This window comes from Lepidochelys olivacea, assembly GCF_965140295.1.
Source record: "Lepidochelys olivacea isolate rLepOli2 genome assembly, chromosome: 12".
NCBI lineage: Eukaryota > Metazoa > Chordata > Testudines > Cheloniidae > Lepidochelys > Lepidochelys olivacea.
Genome location: NC_140422.1, coordinates 32,263,733 through 32,287,049, shown reverse-complemented (window position 1 = coordinate 32,287,049; position 23,317 = coordinate 32,263,733). Strand labels below are relative to the sequence as shown.

The following is a 23,317-nucleotide window of genomic DNA, read 5'->3' as shown; positions in this document are numbered from 1 at the left end:
TAAACTGTTTTACCCCCCAAAAAAGTACTAAGTTGGTGGAAAACCTGCATTGGGCATGTGAGAGAAAGAACAAGTGGTCCAAACCAGCATCCAATTATTCCAACGCAGCTCAATTTGTATGTAGAATATCATAACAGTTTCTTCTTCACCAGAGGCTGAAGGATGTGGAATACCATATAGAACTGTCTTCTTTCAGAAACAGCCACCATTTTTCATTTCTTTTATAGCTCTTATAAGTGATACTCTACTGCTTTCCCAAACAGCATGTACTTTCCATTGCCAATTTAGGCAGAGTCATACAATAAATACAAGACAAAAATCAGATTGAAATTAACTTTACTCCAACGTATTATGCATCATTTACAAGATTACTGAAATTCTTCATTGGTGAAAAGCATTGCAACACTTACGAATAACTTACTTGTAGCTTTATGTATGTAACAGTACAACTTTAGAAGGTAACATGAGACAAATGCAAAAAAAAAACTTTTGGCACAGGTTTTTTTTGCATGCATTATACTAAACAGTTTCACCACTATTAAGACGTTTCTTCTTTGGGATGCCACTTGTAAATTTTATATAAAACAAAAAACCCACTTGTTCTGGCTGTTTATTACAATTTAATTGGCTAAAATGGCAAAAGCCAAATAGGACCATCCTTCTGAAACAGAAGTTTGTCCACTAGAAGCTAGGGTGACCACATGTCCTGATTTTATAAGGACAGTCCTGATAGTTGGGGCTTTTTCTTCTATAAATGCTGACCCCCACCCTGCATCCTGATTTTTCACACTTGCTATCTGGTCACCCGACTAGAAGCTCAAACATCATACAGTGAGGAGATGAAACAGACTCTTCTGATGATATTTCAAATGTGGTTGACAAATCTAGCTACTTCAATACGCTTTGGAACAGACTCATCCATGGAGTTTTGTGCTGATCCATTCCAAATAATTTTAAATGTAAGTGAAACATAATCAGTGGCTAAATTCTAATAAGTGGTTAAAAATGAAAATAAGGCCTGTTGAAAACATGGCTCATAGCCCACCCCTTCCATATGTGCTCTTGCAAATATATGTAGAGTACGGTCTGCTCTGCAACCCAGTGCTTGAAACATGCATTGGCAAAACTGCACATTCCAAAATGGAGGCCACTGTTTGAAACTTACTAATCCACTTGATGTATTGCTTCTGAAGTTATCTAATGTTTTCCACCTAAAGGCAGTATAAAGGATGATTTATGGGACTGTATAAATCAGAAACTGCTCAGCAGATTGCTGATATTTTTAAAGTAGCAGAAAACTCATTTGGGGATGTCCACTACTCTAGTTCTTGGTGAACTGGAAGAGTGATGCACATACCAAACAGACAAACTTTACATCAACCTGAATGCAGGTCAATACAGAGTTGAACAATCTGGCCCTTTGAGTCTACTAATTGCATAGCAAAGGAATTTTAATAATAGTACTCACTCTAGCTGTAGGCTGGCAAATCCTTCCACTGACTTGTTTGCCATTCAAGCATGTAGACTTTAATTCACATCAACTAGTTTAAAAAAAGCTTCAGAGATTTTGAGAACCACTGAAATTCCTGCAAATTTGCTCCATGCATGGAAGTGCATGGTCACTAACATACCCCCTACCCCTGGATATTTACTACCTAGGTTTACAGAGAGCATTAGGAAGGAAAGCCTGTTTGCAGTAGGTTTGTTGAAACAAGCACAGCAGCATATTTCAACAAATCAAAGTGAGACTCAAAGGCCCACCTCAAAATTGACATTTTGGAGTATGTTTATTTGGAACAACGGAAATCTTCACGTGCAGATTGTGTTGTCAAAATGACAAAGAGCATCCCCAAATTAGATTAAAGCAAAGGAAACTGGAGAATTACTCTGAGCAACTTTCATGATAAAAGATCATTTAAATATAATTTGGTTGACCTCAGTGTTGTAATTTCAGCACCAGATATTCCTTTAGCAAATGAAGAATGATTTACATTGACCGAACAAAGCATACTCATATTATGCACATCCATGCTTTATTCAAGTACATTCTACACCCGTGATTTTATATTAGATAACCTTTTAATTTAAAACCTCAACCTTTCCAACACATATGCACTTAAAAGTTAAGAATGTGAGCAGTACCACTGAAATAAATTACATTATTCACATGCTTAACGTTAAAAATGTACCAAAATGTACCTGGCAGGACCAGGACCTAAAATAGCAGAACACAGTCATTTTGTTAAGTTAGAAACATGCTCTATTACCTTATGCTCAAATAAATTTGCTAGTCTCTAAGGTGCCACAAGTACTCCTTTTCTTTTTGCGGATACAGACTAACATGGCTGCTACTCTGAAAGGTAATTTATATGTACACATGAGTAACAGCAGAATTTAGACTTTTAAAAAAGGCACGGCACGTGTGTACTTGGAGGTCACATTTTCAAGGGAAATTTATAAAAAAGTAAATTGGGAAAAAACAGATGTGGATCTGGAATGGTTTATAGCTTGAACAAGTTCAGCATGACCAGTTTTACAGTCTTAGTTTCTTTAAGCTGTTTAACTCTTAACTGAATATAAATGCTTTATGCTGCTTTAGGATTTCAGATAACGTCGAAGAGAAGAGTTTCTACACAGCAGCTACTTTACATACATAAAAGTGTACATGTATATTTAAGAGAATTCAATTTATCCTAGACTGCCAATTTCTGTCAGGCTGAGGAAACAAACACTTCCCTGCAATTTAAACAAAGTGTTTTTTCATGCTATCAAATAGCTCAAATAAGTATTTACAAGTGTATACACATAAATGGGTGCCTGCATATCTCCATAGTATAAACAAACATGCCTCCTCTCTGTTATCAGGGCTTAACGTAAACTTTTACCAATATATAGTGACACCAATAAAAATGCAAGGCAACTCATTGTTACGTTTGACATATCTAGTTTTTCAGCTGTCTTTTTGCTTATATTTTGAAGAATATAAGAAAGGGGCTGCGCCCTGAAAAGTGCACTTTTGTTTATGTCTCCTTTGTGTTAATGAATGAAAGTGCAATATGTTTAATTTGCATACAAGTGTCAGTATTCTTTCAGAAGCTAAAGCCAGTTTTTTTGTTTTGAAGTTGATATATGCATATGTTCATGTCCAAATAGCTACGTACATGCACGTTACCAGTATGCCACTTCTCTGCCCAGGTAGATGCAAAATACCCTATTTACAATAAAAGCATCCAAATCTCTAATGTACATAAATTAGAAGTGTCCACAATTGCATTACTCCTCTATTTAAATGTTTTGTCCCTGGTGTTTCTCTCAGGGAATCTGCATGCCATGAGGGTTATGTGGACGTATCCAAGAGACAATATAGACTTGTCTCTGGATTGCTTTTACCACCCTTTGAAAAACTGGATGCTTTAGACAGACAAGATAACATTCAACTTTATGTACAGCCAGCCAAGGAAAGTAGAGCACCTTCATCTTAACTCGTGCTTCAGGGCACAGTAAAATGATTGTGACAGACCAGGGAAGAATTCATCTCTGGCCGAGAGAAAAGTATTATATGGTTTTCTAAAGGTCTGATCCAAAAGCCCACTGAGAGCAACGGAGATACTATCTATTCCAATGGCTTTGGATCAGGCCCTAGAGCATTTTAGGGTTTTTCCATTTTCCTTTGAAAGATCAGGTAATAAGCATTGCCAGCAGTAGAATACTGGATTTGATTAACCAGTTGGCTGATCCATAGTGGCAAATCCTACATTCAAGTTTTTCCCACAAACAAACAGGTTATGTGATGCATGATTAGGTGACCAATCACAGCCCATTTGAGTGGAGTTCAGAGTGGTCTAACACAAAATTGTGAGATCCAATAGTTGCAAGGGTGAGAAATTGGGATAAAGCAGGATGTGCAAGTATGACTATTTGGAAAAAAGTCTGTGTGGAGAGGCTATGGGGAAAACCATCGGCTATTTTGGGTACCAAAAACAAAGTCTCCCTTTATTCACCAGCCAGCCCATTACAGCCAACAAAAGGGTAGTGAAACACCTAAGTCACGGTTAACAATACTGAGAAAGAATCCTGCATAAAATCAGTTTTGCTGACTGACACACTTAAGGTAGTGCAAATCATTTTGGAAGGGCAATGCAAGAAAAATTGAAATTGAAAAAAGAAAAAAATTAGTTTGGAAGAGAAAAATATTAATTGAAGATTTCAAATAAAGTTTTAATGTATTTGTTCAGTGCCTAGCACAACAGGGCCAAATTTGGCTGTGACCTCTCTCGTCTATTACAAGTGTTAATTAATAAATCCAGAACTAGGGATATCTTAATGATGTGGAATCCATTCCTTTCGTGTAAGGAATTTTCCACAGCCCCATTTTCATAATTTCCAATGTAAATATTTTTCTACAATCAGAATGAACACATCACATTTGTTTTGACTGTAGGTAACTCTGGGACTAAAGTGACCCATGTCCATCAAAACAAGGTATATTTACTGTTAAATTGTTTTCATGCCACTGGATTTTATTTAACAAATTCAAATTGTGATACTACCATACTCATTTAAGGTAATAGCCAAATGTTAATCCTGCGGGGCTAGGAGAAATGGGGCCAAATTCAGCATGGAAGCCCTGTCATATTACTGTGCTCTGTAACTGCATATTTTAGAGAACTGAAATAAGACAACTGTTCATGGGAACCAGCAGTGTAAACTAATTTCTATTGAAAAATGCTGCTGGTTTCCTTTAGGCCATAGTCACTGGTAACCGTGCATGCACAATTCACCCCTTTGTAAAAAGGTTTAGGCTTAAACCAAAGAAAGGATAACCTGCAGTTCGGCACCACGAGCCTGTGAGGTGGCTAGTAGTACTTGGGGGGCTAGTAGTGGGAAACTTACCTGCTGTAATTCCACACACTGAACATGTCACAGAAATTGATCCCCACTCTTGAGTTTTGGGCTTCTGGAACAAAGCCTAAACTTCCAAAATGTCAAGTTGTGCAGGGCTGCTGAGTCCCCACATCATCATCTCTTCCACGGCAGGTGGTACGTTCCACCTCCGTACAGCCTGCTTGTTCTCCAGTTGCTAGTTTTTTTGAGCAAGAGATTGAAGCAATTACCTATGAGAACTTATGTATCTAACTTTCACTTTGAGATGTCAGTATAATCAATGCATCAGTTGGATGGCCGCAGCCATCTATGCACTAAGAAATGCATTCGCTAGTTCTACAGTAAGCCAGTGGGAAATAACTCTTAAAACCAAAGCATAAACATTGCTACAAATAGTAAAAGACAGGATGGATGAATCCAGCCATACTTCATCTGTCTCTCACAGGAATTGGATGGGTGAGAAGGAATCCAGTCATACTATATCTTCAGAGAACCAGAATTACATGCAAGTAGTTTTCTCTTCTCTCAGTATACCACGCTGACTGGGCTCCTGCTTCTAGAGGAAAGAAACTTGAAGGGAGTTTCCACAAAGCAGCAGACTCACCAAATCATGGAGAACTAGAATAGCAAAAGGCAGTTTAGTACACTCAGGATTGTGGACAATTCCAGGACACTTCCACATCTGAGAACGTCAGGGAGATATTAAACAGGTGACAAGCAGCATAGGGCATGCACATTACAAGGCAGGTATGTAGAAGGATCTGTTGTTTGCATTACACAATTTCAAGTAGGGGCAGAGATGCCCACCAGCTGAGTCTGTTGGCTTGACAATAGCACATTTAAGAAAGCAGGAAAAGTCAAAAGCCTTCCCAAGAAAAGACTGATTTGACAAAGTAATATCCTGCAACAGAACAGTCACCTTCATCTAGCATATTGGTTAAGTCCTCCATAGTAAAGAGGGAAACATTCTCAGTTTTGGGCTGGGAGCTGTGCCCAGAAAGGACGGGCTATAGATCACTTCCATCAGGACTCCAGAAACAAAAACTTCTACACAGATGAGTGACTGATTAGTGTCAAACATATACCCAATACCTCCCCTCTTCCTGTGGGTAAGCAAGTGTTCCTTTGCAAAACTGAAAGCAGGATCTTGGGTCCTTATTACCACCAGTGAACAAAATGTGCTAAGGAGTTGCTCTGGGATCTGCACATGACCTTTAAAACGACCAACTAAGGATATACTTGCAGGGATATGCTGAGTGCTTAATCCAGCCTCTTCCTTTCTGCTGCAGCCAAAAGGGTTACTCCTCTGGTCAATAAAGTAACTGGACATACATCAGCTTAGTGAGAGGCAACACACAACATTGAGGAGAAGATACAAAAGTCTGAAAGAGAAGCCAAAACTCTAGAGTTCAGTAATGACCCTAGATTAGTAAACATGCCCCAAGGCAACCAAAGAAGAGACCAGAGACTGCAATGAGCTCATGTAGCGAACATGCATCCCAAAGACATCTACAAGTAGAGAATGTGGTTATCTAAAGGCAATTACCAATTGGACAGCACAGGAAGCTGCATACTTTGACTTAATGGAATTTGAATGAAGGTCTGGTGACCACAGTTAAGGGAGACAGGCTCAGTCTTCATCATTTGTCGATATGAATTATGTATTTTGTTCCTCCTTGGACTTCAGGCCCACTGAAATCATGTCTTGTGGTACATCCAATCACAAGTACCAGAATACTATTGCAAAAATTAAAATTCAAGTTTCACTATGGTCTTAACTGGTATCTGCCACCTACTGGCAAATACGCCCAGTTAGAACACCATGTCTCACGCTTCCTCTCAGTTTATGAAGACTGCAGGACTCAAGGCCACTGGACAGCTCAAGCTGGGTGCTTTAGTGCAAAGCCCAAACCTTATCTTCTCAAAGGCAGACACAGATGTGCAAACCTCTCCAACAAGTTGATCTTGTGCCTGGGAGTGGCCCCATGATACACTGATGTCTATGTATCTGACTTCCTCATCTGTCCAATGCTCCAAGATCGGTACAGACAATGCCTTACTGATTGGCACACTACAGCAGCGCCCCAAAATGCATCTATGAAACACTGGCCTGAAGAGTGGGCTGCAGAGGCATAGAATTGGTGTGCCTGGGAGCTCAGGTATGCAATACATTCACTGCACATCATACTAAGCTATCCCCGTCACAACAACGTTTTGGTCTACTACAACAAGCAATCATGCAGAAGTTGGGGTTGGGTAAAGGCGGTCTGAAATGCTCTGAGGCAAAGCAATTCAAGCCACCACCATGAAGAACTCCCCCATAAAGAAGGCTCTACGGTGTACCAACCATCAGCACCTCAAACTCACTTCATCGGCACTAGTGCTATGGGTGAACATCTGCCTAGTGCAGCAGGGGAACAGCTGGGCAATGCACCTGTATATCATGTAAGTTACTCCATAGCGTCGATGCCTGGTATGTTTGTACACAAACAGGCCAATGCTCCAAGTCCCCTCAAAGATACCGACTGGCATGCTAACCAGAAATACACCAAGCCTCTGTTTTGAGATGCCACCAAATAGCACTGACCCAGCATATTGGAAGTAGGAACAGGAACGAGTAGGAACAAGATGTGCCTGTGCTGGGAGAGTATCACTGTAGCACCCAGCTCTGATGTGATCCAAGATTATCTGCTAGTGCATCAAGCTCCAATGGCACAGCAAGCCCTGATAGATCAACGGTGCTGTCAGTGCCCTGCACGTTCACCATACTCCGATGAAATGGTAAGGCAACCTAGGCCACAACATTACAAATTCCTCTAGTGTGCCAAGCTCTGACAACACACTAAGACGACAGATCTTGCTAGTGTGTTGAGGCATTCTGACCCCACTGCAGTGCTCCAAACATCAATGGAACCTCAAATTCCATCTGCAATTGCTACCACCACTCAGGCTGCAGCAAACCAGTTGCACTTTGAGTCTCCTACCAACACAGATAGAGGATTGTGCCTTTTACACGCTGATCTTCAGAGCTGTGCCTTTTCCATAAACTGGAGACAGGGGAGCATGGAATCGGTTCCAAAGATTTCTGGATGGCACACACAGGTGCTCTAAGGCAAGGCACAGCTGCAACCAGCCTTCCAGACTGACCTTCAAGGCAGAACTGGATGCTCCTGAAATAAAGTTACAAGAAAATACAAAAGTTAGTAACCTCAGAAATACTAAAAGATGGGGAAAAAAGTGATGCAAGGCTGAAGACTGGCTCACAGAGCAGAAATTCACATCAGAATAACTGCCTCTCCATTGAAATAGATGACTGTTGTCACTGACCAGATAGGAGATGACTGTAGATGAAGAAAATCTCCATACTTTTTTGAGCATCATCAGCTTTTAACAGGTAACCGCTGAAGGGAAATGCTTTACAGTGAAGCCAGGGGCATGAGGGGCTGCAGAGCCCACTGTGCAGAGGAACAAAGTACCTGCTGCTATACAGGGAAGTCAGCAGCCTCAAACACTCTGAACTTTCAGAGTTCTACCTAGTCTTGTTCTAGAAGAGTAAGATTTAAGAGTAGTAATTTAATCAACAGGATATCAGAGAATTCAGTCATTACAAGTTTCCTAAGGTCTTTGGTAAGGTTGGTAGTTATAGTATAACCAATATACTGTTCCTCAAATTAGCAAATACTGTGCTATTGGTAGGTGAATTGCAATGTAACCTGATGATTTCTTCTGATCTTTCACTCAGACAGACATTCTAATATTTAGAATGTCCTTGATTTTGTTTTCATCAGAACCAGAGTTTCTTGAAAAAAAAAATAAAAAAAAATATCATAGTTTAGGAACACAAATCCCTCCTTGAAAAGTCCAAAAATACTTTAGACCTGTATGCTGTCTGTTTTATTACAGTATGTGCAGTGAAGTTACTGCATAATAACTTTAAGAGTTAAGTATCTCAAAAGTTCTTTTTATACCCCCCTAACATCAACGCTGATTATACCAATTCAGAGAGAAGTAAAAACAAGTGTCACTACCCACATTAGTTGCACTTTAAATTATATACGCAATAATCAGCAAATTTGTGTTACAGGTTCATTTTTGGGACAACTGCTTGGAAACTACATCTACTAATACATTCCTCAACATCTATTTTTGTATAGGACTGGTAAACCTTGCCATATGATAATCTTGTCAAATTTAAGACTTTAAAAAACAAAAAGCAGCTTATGCCAATAAGGGCTTTTTTGGTGAGCGAGATGTGTCAGAATTAGATAGGCTTACTGTCTTGATGCAAAAGTAGGCCTAGGTCTGAGCCAGAAGTATATAGGTATAGACAAATATAAAAGCCTGAACTGAGGTTCAATCGACATGTTGATATAGCTTTGTAACACAGATCAACAATGGTAGGCACCACGAGAACATTCACTTTAAAGTTCAAACTTACATGAACAGGTTACAAGCATGTACACATATTCTATGTTTAAGTTACATATACAACAGCTGAAGTACCTTATGCATGAAAAGGTTTTCTTAGACCAACTGCATGTGGGCAACTACATTCAACGTAGATAACTTGGTCAGTCCCTTCTCCCGCTCCCCACCCCAATAATTTAGTTTCAAACCACAAGGAAAACAATTTTATTAAGTAGCACTCAGTGGCTTGTTCCAAACTTCTGACAAACCAAGGAACACAATTCTGCACAGGTCTGTGTTTCTACTGAACTGAACTGTGACTCCATTGTATTCCAGGCCAAGTCAGCCAGAAGAAAGTCATCCATAGCTGTCTGTGTCTCATTGCTGGTAAGGAATAGGCTTCCAAGGGTCTCAAAGCAGCTATCCATAGTCTGTGTTTCAGCACTATTCAGCTGGACTTTATTTTCTATATTTTGACTAGCTATATGTTTAGCAGCAGAGGGTATTTCTGTCTGGGTTTCAGTATCAGACGAGTCAGTGCTCATGGAGAAGCTGGACTGCTTCAAAATACTTCCCAAAGGCAAATGGGTGCTACTGTCTAAGAAGGAATTTAAGTCTGTCTGTGTCTGGGTATCAAACATTTCCAAACCTAAAAAGTTAGAATTTCCTCTGCAGCTATAGGATTGAGTGGCACTATCCGAAAAAAATAAGTCAGTCTGTGTTTCAATGTCCAGAGATTCCAAGACCGGCTCAGAGTTCAGGTTACCAAGTTCACTCTCCTCAGTTTGGGTTTGAATATTGGAAGCTGAAAAGAACTCTTCAATGTCAAAGTCTATTCCCGTGCTCTGTGTAGGGCCAGATGGCAGATGTGTATCAGCACCAGAGCTAGCGTCAGACAAAAGACCACGATTATCCAATGTCTGACCAGGCATGTTACCTGAAAAGATGTTTTCCAGATCACTTAGTAAGTCCATTGTCTGGGTTTGATTATCCGTCATATTTTGCTGTGGGAGTATAGTAGTCTGTGTATTGAAGTTGATAATGGATTCAGTTTTTATTGTATCCTGACTCAGGGTCTTGCAGTTACTTCTTTGTAGCAATCCTTGATCCATGTTTGCAGCCATTAAATTGTTTTCCGGGAGCCCAATCTGGGTTGAAACATTGTAAACCGAATGAACACTGTCAAAAATGTCATTGCACATTACAGCCTGGTCCATTTGTACTCTCTCTTCAATACAGTTCTGTGTTCTGTTGGTTTGGGTCTCTCTAGAAACGCCAGATGACTGGAAACAAGCCTGAGCAAAAGCATCAGTCTGGGCAGCTATGGATGAAGTCAGTTTAGAACTGGGCAACAATGTCTGAGTCTGAACGCTAACCGGTAGCGAAATTTGTGAACTGAATGTCAGGTCTGTCTGAGAGCAAGAGGATACAGAAGAATCAGGAGTCCAGGCTGCAGATGGCACAAAGTTCTGTGAAATGTAAGATAAGTCAGTTTGTACATTTATTGAAGAGATTTTATTCTTGTGACAAATGCTCCCCAGCTCTTGTACTGTATTATTTGATGTTACCTTACTCAAATTGACTTGGACACTGTTGCTAATCGGTTCAACATCACCAGAATTTGCCGTTTTTGAAATAGGCACAGTGTTTTTAAATACAAGTGCTTCAGCCTCTAATGCTGGTATCAGAATTCCTATAGACTGAGGTAATAAGTGAACAGTACTCATAACAGAGCCTTGATTATCAACAGCCACCACAACAGGTTTGACAGAGGAATCTGTTGCTGATACAAAAATAGGCAAGTGAGCAAACTGCATTACTGGAAGTTTAACCAAAGCTACTTTGGGCTTTGGCAAAAGCATTTTCGGTGTACACTTTGGCTGTGAGAGCGTTTGCTTACGGATATTAGAACGGCAGGAGCCTTCAAAGGAGGCCATTAGCTTCATCTCAGATGATTCCAATTCCTGAGTGCAAGTACTACTGATGCGTGCATTGATGAACGCTTCACTTGCTTTCTCTGCCTTCTCTGCCAAGTGCTGATTGGAAACCACAGTGCACATTTTCCTTTTCTTACTAGGTGGATCCCTGTAAACATGATACATTCAGAATTTATCTCACAGTTTAGAGACCAACAACAAAATCTTCCCTCCCAACTCTTTCAATCATGACACTAGACCTTGTGGGAATGGAGGTATAAGTTAAATCCTTCCATAGGTCTGCACTGGCAGAAAAACCAATCCTGACCATGACCTTTTTTCACTTTAATAAGGAAGAGAATGAAGAAAATGCTAAAAGAGTAACCTCTCAGCATTTTGGGTTGTGGTGTTTAAGAAAATGTTAAAAGACTTTTCCAAAGTAGGCAGTTACAGTCTTATAGAAAATTGGAGACTAGGTTTTCTATCCCTTGCATACAAGAATGCACAAGTATTATAATCTTGCAGCATCTCACTCTGCAAGACAAGATATAGTAGGATTCAGTAAATAGATTGCTTCATGCATGCACACTACTAGGAAGATTTATACACTTTTATAGATGGCAATTTTTGATACTTATCTTATTGTCTTACTAATGAAAGCAACTGACACATATGGTGCTGTATAAGTGTTACGAGTAAAAATATTTAATGAACGTTGCCTACTTCAGGCTACAGAACTACACTGGGTGTGCACATTCCGCGTCCAAGAACATTCCCTTTCTAATTTCATAGGACCGCAGGATGCACAGTTCCAACGAGAATCACTCTTAGTTCTAACAACAAATGCAATAAATGTCACCAGCAATAAGAGGACCATAGCTGGTAGCACTTCTTGTGCTAGACACTAGAAGCTTGATCTTACATAGTACTGGACACTCAATTCCCATTGCCATCAATAGATCTAGAACTGCTGTAAGCAATGGAAGGAAGAAGCTGCAAACTGCATTAGTGTTAGTGGGAGTTAATTGCATATAGGTAGGAGACAGGCCCACCTCCCATCAACCGAAAGGAGTTAATTATGGGGCATGTGTAGGAAGATGCCATAATACTTAATATACAATAAATTAAACCACTTAATCAACAATAGCTTCACTGTTACCTGTGCTCTGCAGGGATCTCATGGCCAGTTCTGTAAACATGAGACAGTAATGCTGTTCTGCTGGCATAAGGGCACCCACAAGTACACTGGAAAGTCTTGCCACAGTCTTCTATATGTCGTTTCAAGTCCCATTCCGTGCCATACGAGTTGCTACATTTATCACATTTGTGCTTCTTTTCAGCATGCATTTTCATAAAGTGCTAAAATTCACAGTGAAAGTTAGACAGGTTAGCAATACAAAATAATTGGTTAAGAGGTCATTTCTTTACAAGACAGATACAGTGTTAGCATACGCAAAACAATTTAGGAGATGCGCTAGTCTTGGAGAAGAGTAAGAAAACTATCCTTAATCAGAAACAGTTTTAAGAATTCAATAGAAAGATTTAGGCTTTTCACTGAAAAAAAGATTTAAACATTTTCTTGCACTGCTCAAGGCACAAACTATACAATACTATTCTAGAGGCATGAGAACTACAGAATGAAGAGAAGTCTAGTTTCACTGTCAAAGTTGAGATGAGGGCAAAAAATAAACAATGAAAAGTTGCTTAAATTAGTTTTCATTATTTAATTTCATTATTTAAAGTATTTTTGTACAAATAACTATGATTTTACACCATCATTTGATCTGCAAATTGATTTTCATTGTTTTACTTGGGAGTAAGTCTTCATACAATACCAGAGAATGAACTTGTTGGCAATCTCATACACCTTGTCATTAATTTTATGTCATCAATTCCCCACAGCTTTTAGCTATAGATTAACTACTGCCACTTAACACTTACTGGGCTTCCTGTACCATTGACATCAATGGGAGGTTTGCTATTGACTTCAGTGGGCACAGGATCAAGCCCACAGTGCCCCTCATTCAAGAATCTTGCTGTTTATTAACGTTAGTTAAATCATCAAAATACCCATCCTGAGAGAGGCACGCTCTCTCTTTCAATAAAGAACTGGAACAAAGAGGAGAGGCTAAGTGAGTTGTCCAAAGTTCCCAGAACAAGTAAATAGAACCCTTTATTTATGGCCCACAGCTCTAGCCACTAGACCACATCACTGCCATGCTCGATCATGCAGCTGACTGACACTGAAGATGAGTCAAATGTTGGCAGTTGGGTTTTCAATAGAATTTAATACTTTTCATAAAGAATGCATAAGTGACATTTTCTTAGCAAGAGATAATCCTGATGAACATGCAACAGAAAGTCAACTGTGTAAAGACATCAACTCCTGAGACAAAAGTACATGCCTTATTTCTTATCCATTTAAGATGGCTAATAATTTAAATCCAGCTTATTGCGCTTGGACTTCTTTTTGTTATAATTGGACATTAATAGAAAAAATGTTAGCCATAGGTCAGCTCTTTAGAAAAATCTTATATGAATGATCTTTTCTAACATTCATTTCTTATCAGTTTTTTTTTTAAAATGAGAACATGCCAGTGACTGACAGACACAAAGACCCAAGTCTTCCAAAGTGGATGTGCAAACTGCCATCTGCACACAGACTGGGTTTTCTCCACACAAAAAGAAAAGGAGTACTTGTGGCACCTTAGAGACTAACCAATTTATTTGAGCATGAGCTTTCGTGAGCTACAGCTCACTTCATCGGATGCATACTGTGGAAACTGCAGAAGACATTATATACACAGAGACCATGAAACAGAGAGTGGTCACTTTGGATGGGCTATTACCAGCAGGAGAGTGAGTTTGTGTGGGGGGGGCGGAGGGTGAGAAAACCTGGATTTGTGCTGGAAATGGCCCAACTTGATGATCACTTTAGATAAGCTATTACCAGCAGGACAGTGGGGTGGGAGGAGGTATTGTTTCATGGTCTCTGTGTATATAATGTCTTCTGCAGTTTCCACAGTATGCATCCGATGAAGTGAGCTGTAGCTCACGAAAGCTTATGCTCAAATAAATTGGTTAGTCTCTAAGGTGCCACAAGTACTCCTTTTCTTTTTGCAAATACAGACTAACACGGCTGTTACTCTGAAACCTTTCTCCACACACTTGCTCTGCAACTTGAGTATACACATTGGGATGTCTGGCACATGTGTTTGGATACAGGAAGGTATATGCACTCTTGAAGATTTAGCCCATGTTGTCCCCAGATTCCTCTTATACTATTACTCAAGAAAAGTAGTCCAGAAAAAAAATAAATACCTGTTTTACAAGTGAAAATTGGGAAAATGGTCTGTTTGGTCCTCTAGGGCAGCCTTCAATAGGACAGCAGTAGAATTTCTGTGTAGTTTTCAAACCCTTTCTTATTGATGCATTTATTTTTCCATCCTGAAAAAGTACATTTTTATTAAAAGTTGGCAAATGGGCCTGTACTATTAATACAGTGTTCAGAATACAGATTAAATTTTGCTCAACATTTAGTTTACCAGCCTTGACATTCAAGCTAAAAACTCTTTGTTAAGTGAATTGGTAGATTACTCAGCTCAAATGGAGTTGCTTATCTGTTCAGATACTATTTTGTAACTATACCAGCAGAACTCCCCAGGAATCACAACGGATGATCCGAGAGCAGTATACTATTATTTTACTACAAATATTAAATTCTCCCCAGCATAGAGGAAATACTTTCAAAATCTAAACAATTTACACCTGCTATTTCTTAACTTTTTAGAGTCCAAAATGAATGGATCTAAAGCTCCAACCTCTACACTGCATTTCACTAAATATTTACAGTGTTCCAATACAATGTGGTTTTAATTTTCAGAATTGCATTACGCTTGGCATTTCCAACCAGTAAGATTTCTACTTTACAGTTTATATTTGCCTGGAACAATCACACTGCCATCAAAGTTGCTGAAGCAAGTAAAAGTAAAGAACTAGAGTTCCATGTGCCACTTAATAAACTTTGTGTGTGTGCTTGTATGCAGACTAGATGTTCACAGCAATATACTACAGAACCAGAATACCAATAGGGACAGATTCTGCTTAGTTGTCTCTGGAAGAGGCATCTCCCTCACTAAGGAAGATTCCTTCAGTCTCAACCACATTACTCTGCTTTCCACATATTTCAGCCACCTGAGCATGGACACTTACGGATAGTAGCAGGTTACTAGCAAAGAAGGAATTTTGGGCTAAAATTCTCAGCTGTACCCAAGCAAAACAGAGTGCTGCTGGGAAGCATAAAGATAAAAATAGCACCTCTTCTGTCCCTCCAGATCCTGGAACTGGCTGGGGAGCCAAACTCCAGGCACTACAACCCTGGAGATCTCTCTCTGGTACCAACTTCTTCAATGTGAAATTAAATTTGACTTGATCTGATGGCTCTTTTCACAGGGGGAGACTGCTAATCTGATGTTGGATCCAGGAACCAGACCCATAAGGCCTCCCTGATGAAGGCACAGAGCCTCTGCTGCTTATCAATGCAATCCAAGTAATGGTTTACAACCCCAGGCAGAATAGCAGGTACCCACATCTGTCTCCAGAATATAGAGGGACACATCACACACTGCTTAAATACACCTTTTTTACCTGAGACCCCAGAGCCCTGACAGACATTTTGGTACTAGCCAGAGAACCTTCGGGCCAAAATAAAAACCTACCAGTACAACAGTGAAAGCTATTTAACACTGATCCCAATTAAAATATATTGCAACACAAGAAATTGAGTTTTGGATTAAAAAGACCCGAAGAAATCACCCTGGGAACAGAGAGAAGGTCCCTGCACCTGACCACAGAAATGCACAAACTGAGGTAGTTTGGGACTGCACAATGTTTTTATAACTTCTGCTTCAAACATCTTAAGTGAGAAGGGCGCTCATGCAGCTCCAACAGGCATGGTTTTCCAGAAAGTTCCTGCAACATAACATGAGGCAAATCCCACAAACAGGAATAAACAGACATTAATGAGCTCCTTTTTGTCAAAGTGAATGAAGCATTAACAGTTGTCAAACCAAGATAAGTTATGTCTTCAATAAATGGAACATAATCAATGCTATACAACTTCGTCAAGTAACTTATATTTCTAAGCGTTCAAACCTGGTTTCTAGTAAAAGACATGTTGTTGCAAGTAAGTTTTACTAATGCTATAAGTCCACACAATTAAGTACAAAGACTCTAATGAATGAGATGGTCAACTATGTCATTTCACCAAAAGAGAACCTGATGGATTCTTGAACTTTATCAATTAAATGTTTTGTGGAATTTTGGGACAAAGTTTTTACTTTCACCTCTTTTTCTTTGACTCCTGAAAGTATCAAAATAAAGTGCAGTCAGAGAAATCTAAAAACCACTAAGTTCCAAGATCATTCTCTTGTTACACCACAATCCACCACCACCATGCTACTAAGGGTCAGATTATTTATTTATTTTGTAAAGATATAGTACATCGGTTCTCAAACTGTGGGTCAGGACCCCAAAGTGGGTCACAACCCCATTTTAATTGGGTCACCAAGATTGGCATTAGATTTGCTGGGGCCCAAGCCCAACCGCCCAGAGCCAAAGCAATGAGGACTTCAGCCAATGGTGGAGGGGCTTTGGCCCCCCTGCCCGAGGCAGTGGGGCTTGGGATTCATCTTTGGCCCCCCTACCCAGGACAGTGGGACTTGGGTTTTGGCTTTGATCTCCCCAGCCAGATCAGTGGGGCTCAGGTGTGCTCAGGCTTCAGTCCCCCCTCCTGGGGTCGTGTAGTAAATTTTGTTGTCAGAAGGGGGTTGTGGTGCAATGAAGTTTGAGAACCCCTGGTATATGCCTAAAGTAGGTGCCTAAAGAAGCAGATAGTCACTAAGCAGAATTCTGAGAAGTGCCTAGACACCTCGCTATCACTGACTCTCTCGGGTGCTTTTGATAATTTCACTAGGTGACTATCTGCTTTTTTAGGCATTTATTTAGCAATCTGGACTTAACTGCTAAAAGGGCTTAGTAAGAGAGGTAAGCTGTAAAACAATGCTGAATATGGAAAAGGCAGCTCTACATATATTGGTAAAAAGTTTCCGTAGTTGGGACTATCTGTATGTAGCTCTAAAGCAGGGGTGGGCACACTTTTTGGCCTGAGGGCCACATCGGGGTTCCAAAACTGTATGGAGGGCCCCCCTGCTGGGACTCCCTACCCCTAACCGCCCCCCTGGGACCCCACCCTCTATCCAACCCCCCCTGCTCCCTGACTGCCCCGATCCCTATCCACACCCATGCCCCCTGACAGGCCCCCTCTACCCCACCCCCTATCCAACCCCCCCTCTAAAGCCCCTTTCAGAATATAGCCCTGTGAACATGAGTGGAGGGCTCAGGAGGAGCAGGGGCAGCCGCACAGCTGGAGAGAAGCGACGGTTTCCTGCTGCTTCTCTCCAGCCGGCTGCGCGGCCGCCCGGTGCTCCTCCTGAGCCCTCCGCCCACATTCGCCACACTCCCGCCACCCGCAGCTCCCGCCTGCTCCTCTGAGGCTGCAGTGAGCCTCCCTTCCCGCTCTCCCGCGCCCCCACAGTGCAGCCCCCCCCCCCACACTGGTGGCGCGGTGAGGCTTCGGCGGAGGGACAGTGGGGGAGGGGTTGGGGGCTAGCCTCTCCAGCCAGGAGCTCAAGGGCTGGGCAGGACGGTCCCACTGGCCGCATGTGGCCCACGGGCCATAGTTTGCCCGTCTCTGCTCTAAAGTATCATTCAATCAGTCACGACCAGATAGAGAGAGAGTCTAATGGCAGTTTATGTCTAAAAATCCCATCTCCATAGACACTGTGTGTCTGAGCCACACGGTGTCCCAATACTAGCCTGGACCATTACCAAACGGGAAGTGGAGTACAAGCAATCTCATGAGCATGCACGGCACTGTGATAACCGTTCCGAGAGCCATTACAGCCGTTTACGTGGGGAAAGAACGCATTGTATTTTCTTCCTTGATAGCAACCCTGGAACACAACAGTTAAATACTGCAGTAACTGTGGTTCAAACCGACGGGCCACGTGGATCCAGGAGTGCTGCGTGCCCCTCAGAGCACAAGCTCAGAATGTTTGGAAGAATGTCTGCTGAAACTGCGCACAAACCCTATCTATGCCTTGTGTCCCTTAACCGCAGGACGCATCAGCTAACGTCACTCAATTCCTTCCAACTGCTTTTGAGCCAAGATCCACATAGGCCAACTCGACCAATAATAAAAAAAAAAATTAACTATTTCCCTGAGAAAATAGGAGGTTTTGGTGCCTGGGGAACTGTACGTTTGTATTCCTGTAGCACAATGTGGCCAGGGTCTCCAGGTGCCACAGCAATACAAAAAATGAATAAAAGGATGAATGATCTTTAGAAAGAAAAAACCCAAGCTACGCTTAACAGTATCTCTTATATTAAAAAAAGATTGAAGAATATTAAAAGATATCACACACAAATACTACACAGAGACAAACCAAACACTAAGTACGCATATACTGTTAATCAAGTTTATATCTTTCACACTGAAGGGTGTTTTAATCAAAAAAGCTGTTGCTAGAAAATGCATCATTCTTCCCATTGTAATAGAATAAACATGATACACTAATCTAGAACAGCCCATCAACACCTATATAAATCTTTACAGTACCCTTTGAACAACAGTGGCTTTAGAAACAATTGGACAGTTTACTGTTTCTAAAGAATGCTAACTATCCCTTGCAGAGGGCTTCAAAACTGGGAATGTGAGCTCCCCATCTAGATGATGTTAGATAAATCAGAAGGCAAGAAGGACCCAGGGGACACAGATGTAGTGCTGGACAAACAGTAGGCAGTCAATGCTCAAGTACACACTTGGGGTCAGGTTGGGAGCATGGGTCAGTATGTAGACCTGGTGTGTATTACTTTCCTGCATGATCAGGGCTGTGGGCACCAAAGGTGCAGTAAATATCAGGACCAAGTGGATCTAACTCAAGAACAGACTCACGGATTTTGGTACTTGGAATCAATTGTCTCAGGTGCATGCCAAGAGCGGCATGGGTGCTCCAGGGCTGGAGCACCCATGGGGGAAAAAAATAGTGGGTGTTCAGCTCCTCTCTCCTGGTGCCTCCCGCACCTTGGCAGACCCTGCTGATCAGTACCTCCTCCCCGCCACAATCAGCTGCAACTGCGGGGGAGTTCAGGGGCGGGGTATACTCACGATAGGGCAGAACGAGAGTGGGAAGAGATGGGGTGGGGCCTTGAGGGAAGGGGTGGAGTGGGGGCAGGGCCTGCAGTGGAGCAGGGGTCAAGCACCCCCTGGGAAAGTGGAAAGTTGGTGCCTCTGAACAGCTGGACATGGTGCATTCTCAGGACCAAGATCTCAAGGGGTAAGGAATAACGGGGACAAGCAGGAAGGGGTATCTGGATCTACACTTGCTTACATCATGCACAGTGCTGGGCTGGGGAGTGGGGATATGGCATGGGGGAGTTTGATTCCATGGCCTTGCTTAGGTGTATGCTAAAGGCCAGGAAGGTGTTTGGGACATGCATTTGTGGGAGGGAGGTTCAATACGGGGGCCTTCCTTGGACCAGGGTTAGGGGATTTTTAAAGGGTGGAGGGGAGGGCCTGGTTAGACTTGTTCAGGTGCACGCTCTGGAACAGGCAAAATATGGGGTTCAGCACCTGGACCTGGAGGGTCTTGCTCAGGGACATGCTAAGGGCGGTGGGGGGGGTTAGATATCCAGACCCAGTGGGCTGGGGGTCAGTACCTGGACGTGGTCAGGCTTGCTCAGGTACACACTCAGCGCTGGGGGTATGAGGGGCTTGGTACATGGGCCTCATGTGCCTTGCTCAGGTACATGATAAGGGTAGGGGAGCTTTGGTACCCAGACCCAGCGAGCCAGGGATGTGTTGATCTCCGGATCCACTGCACGTTGTTGATTTGCTTGGTGGTGGGGGAAGGGATATGAGGAGTCAGGTACCCAAACCAGCTAGGCTGGAAGAGGGTCAGTACCTGATACAGCTGAGCCTTGCTCAGAGCTGGGAGTGGGAAATATGAGGGTTTTGGTACCTGGACCCAAGGGGCTAAGGGAGGTGGGCCTTGCTCAGGTGACACTCAGGACAGGGGAGGGTCAGTACCAGAACACACCGGATCATGCCTAGGTGCAAGCTCAGAGTAGGAGTGGGGCCGTACCGGGACCCGCGGGGCCATGCCCAGGGCAGGGGAGGATTGTACCCAGACCCAGGGCCGGGGAGGGTCAGTACCTGGACCCGGTGGGCCTCGCTCAGGTGCATGCTCAGGGCAGGGGCAGCGTGGTACCCAGAGCCGCTGGGCTATGCCCAGGTGCGCACTCAGGACAGGGGAGGGTCGGTATCCGGACCCGCTGGGCTATGCCCAGGGCAGAGGAGGATTGTACCCAGACCCAAGGCGGGTCAGTACCTGAACCCAGTGGGCCTTGCTCAGGTACCCAGGGGCAGGGCGCAGGGCGGTACCCAGAGCCGCTGGGCTGTGCCCAGGTGCGCACTCAGGACAGGGGAGGGTCGGTATCCGGACCCGCTGGGCTATGCCCAGGGCAGAGGAGGATTGTACCCAGGGCCGGGGAGGGTCAGTACCTGAACCCAGTGGGCCTTGCTCAGCGCAGGGCGGTACCCAGAGCCGCTGGGCTGTGCCCAGGTGCGCACTCAGGACAGGGGAGGGTCGGTATCCGGACCCGCTGGGCCATGCCCAGGGCAGGGGAGGATTGTACCCAGACCCAAGGCGGGTCAGTACCTGAACCCAGTGGGCCTTGCTCAGGTACCCAGGGGCAGGGTGCAGGGCGGTACCCAGAGCCGCTAGGCTGTGCCCAGGTGCGCACTCAGGACAGGGGAGGGTCGGTATCCGGACCCGCGGGGCCATGCCCAGGGCAGGGGAGGATTGTACCCAGGGCCGGGGAGGGTCAGTACCTGAACCCAGTGGGCCTTGCTCAGCGCAGGGCGGTACCCAGAGCCGCTGGGCTGTGCCCAGGTGCGCACTCAGGACAGGGGAGGGTCGGTATCCGGACCCGCGGGGCCATGCCCAGGGCAGGGGAGGATTGTACCCAGGGCCGGGGAGGGTCAGTACCTGAACCCAGTGGGCCTTGCTCAGCGCAGGGCGCAGGGCGGTACCCAGAGCCGCTAGGCTGTGCCCAGGTGCGCACTCAGGACAGGGGAGGGTCGGTATCCGGACCCGCGGGGCCATGCCCAGGGCAGGGGAGGATTGTACCCAGGGCCGGGGAGGGTCAGTACCTGAACCCAGTGGGCCTTGCTCAGCGCAGGGCGGTACCCAGAGCCGCTGGGCTGTGCCCAGGTGCGCACTCAGGACAGGGGAGGGTCGGTATCCGGACCCGCGGGGCCATGTCCAGGGCAGGGGAGGATTGTACCCAGACCCAGGGCCGGGGAGAGTCAGTACCTGGACCCGGTGGGCCTTGCTCAGGTGCATGCTCAGGGCCGGGCTGTTGGGCAGGACCTTGCCGCAGCCGGGCACCGTGCACAGAATGTTGGTCCGCACGGCCCGGGACAGCTCCGTCACCGACGGCCGCACGAGCTCCCGGGGCACAGGACGCTCCGTGACAGAGGCCGAAGCCCGGGGCCACCCCGGCCCCGCTGCGCCCCGTGCGCGCTCTGCCGCCGCAGCACCTGGCGCCGCCATGTTGTTTTCGGCCACTTACAAACAAACCGGCCTAGCAGCAGCAGAACTTCCGGGAGCACGGCGGAGGCAGCTCAGCATTAGTCATCTTGTAATTTGAATATTCATAAGGAGCGCGACGAGGCTCGGCGCTGGTCACGCCCCTCGGCCCTGGCTCCGCCCGCGGATGCTCTTTCGCTCCGCCTGGCATCGCCCAATCTTCAGTTTTCCGTCTGCCGCGGGGCCGGCCCGGTTCGCCTCGTTCCCGAATAACCGTCACTCTCTTCTCACCGTGGGGTGGGGCGTGAGGGCTCTGGGGTGAGGCTGGGGCCCAGGGGTTCGGAGGGCGGGAGGGGCAGAGTGTTGGGGCACAGGGGGTAGTGGTGAGGGATGTGGGCTCTGGGTTGGGGCTGGAGATGAGGGGTTTGGGGCATAGGACGGGACTCCAGGCTGGGATTGAGGGGGTCAGGGGGTGTGAGGGGTGCAGGGCTGGGGCAGCGCTTACCTCAGACAGCTCCAGGAAGCAGCGGCATGTCCGTCCCCTGCTGCAGCTCCTAAGCAGAGGTGCAGCCAGGCAGCTCTGCTGCACTGTGCCCCATCCACAGGTGCCAACCCCGCAGCTCCTATTGGCTGTGGTTCCTGGCCACTGGAAGCTGAGGAGCTGGCACTTGGGGCAGGGGCAGTGTACGGCACCCCCACCTGCCCCTACATGTAGGAGCTGGAGGGGGGACATGCCACTGCTTCCCAGAGCTGTGTGGAGCCATAGCAGGTAGGGAGCCTGCCTTATCCATCTGCACCGCTGGACTTTTAAACGCTCGGTCAGTAATGCTGACCAGAGCCGCCAGGAGCCCTTTTTGACGGGGCGTTCTGGTCGAAAACTGGACACCTGGTAGCCATAATCCTTGCTCCGTGGGTCACTGACCCAGTACGGTGCCCTAACATCACCAGGCCACAGGTTAAGATGAGGTCAAAACATTACCACACTGCAAGGCAGCAGGCTGACAGGAGTGCAAAGATCATTGTCATGATGCAATAGATGATGAGGGATCAAATTATCATTAGAGGGCGAGGCAATTAATGATGTGGGGTTAAGAAGCCATGACACCACGAAGGCAAGGGGGGATAGAGATTGTTACATGAGCTAACTGGGTAGCATCAGCCAGTGGTTGCAGCATGAAAGGATGGCACAACGTAACATCAAAACCAGGGCCATAACTAGGGTGGGGTGAGAGGGGCAGCCACTCAGGATACAGAGCCGGTGGGGGCACAAAAATGGGGCAGCGCAAGATCAGGGCCAGAGTCCCTGGCTGTAGTTTGGAGAGGGGCATTGGAGGAGCAGAGGGGGTGGTCCAGAGCTGCTGCTTCTGCTGGATGCTTACTGCCTCTGCAGCTGCACAGTGCCTCCAGGGTCCTATGGCCTGTCATCTTTCTCTTCAGTGTGTGCTTGGCACCTTATAT

The 23,317-nt window shown here is 44.7% G+C and overlaps 1 protein-coding gene across 3 annotated transcripts; it reads right to left on the bottom strand.

The window, feature by feature from the left end:
- Nucleotides 1-319: 319 nt before the first annotated feature.
- ATMIN (ATM interactor) lies at nt 320-21,953 on the bottom strand. 3 transcript variants are annotated; one of them, XR_014713718.1, is made up of 5 exons: nt 21,644-21,953; nt 14,529-14,654; nt 12,367-12,566; nt 9,388-11,376; nt 320-8,054 (listed from the first exon to the last, which is right to left on the bottom strand). XR_014713718.1 is itself a non-coding variant. In XM_084644306.1 (4 exons), exons 1-4 carry the CDS (start codon nt 21,881-21,883, stop codon nt 9,531-9,533), a joined length of 2,412 nt encoding a protein of 803 aa, XP_084500432.1. In that variant the 5' UTR covers nt 21,884-21,953; the 3' UTR covers nt 320-9,530. The 3 variants fall into 3 exon arrangements, 2 of the variants coding, with proteins under 2 accessions (XP_084500432.1, XP_084500433.1); XM_084644306.1 differs by having other exon boundaries at nt 320-11,376; XM_084644307.1 differs by lacking the exon at nt 21,644-21,953 and adding an exon at nt 20,482-20,518 and having other exon boundaries at nt 320-11,376.
- Between the last annotated feature and the right edge of the window lie 1,364 nt (nt 21,954-23,317).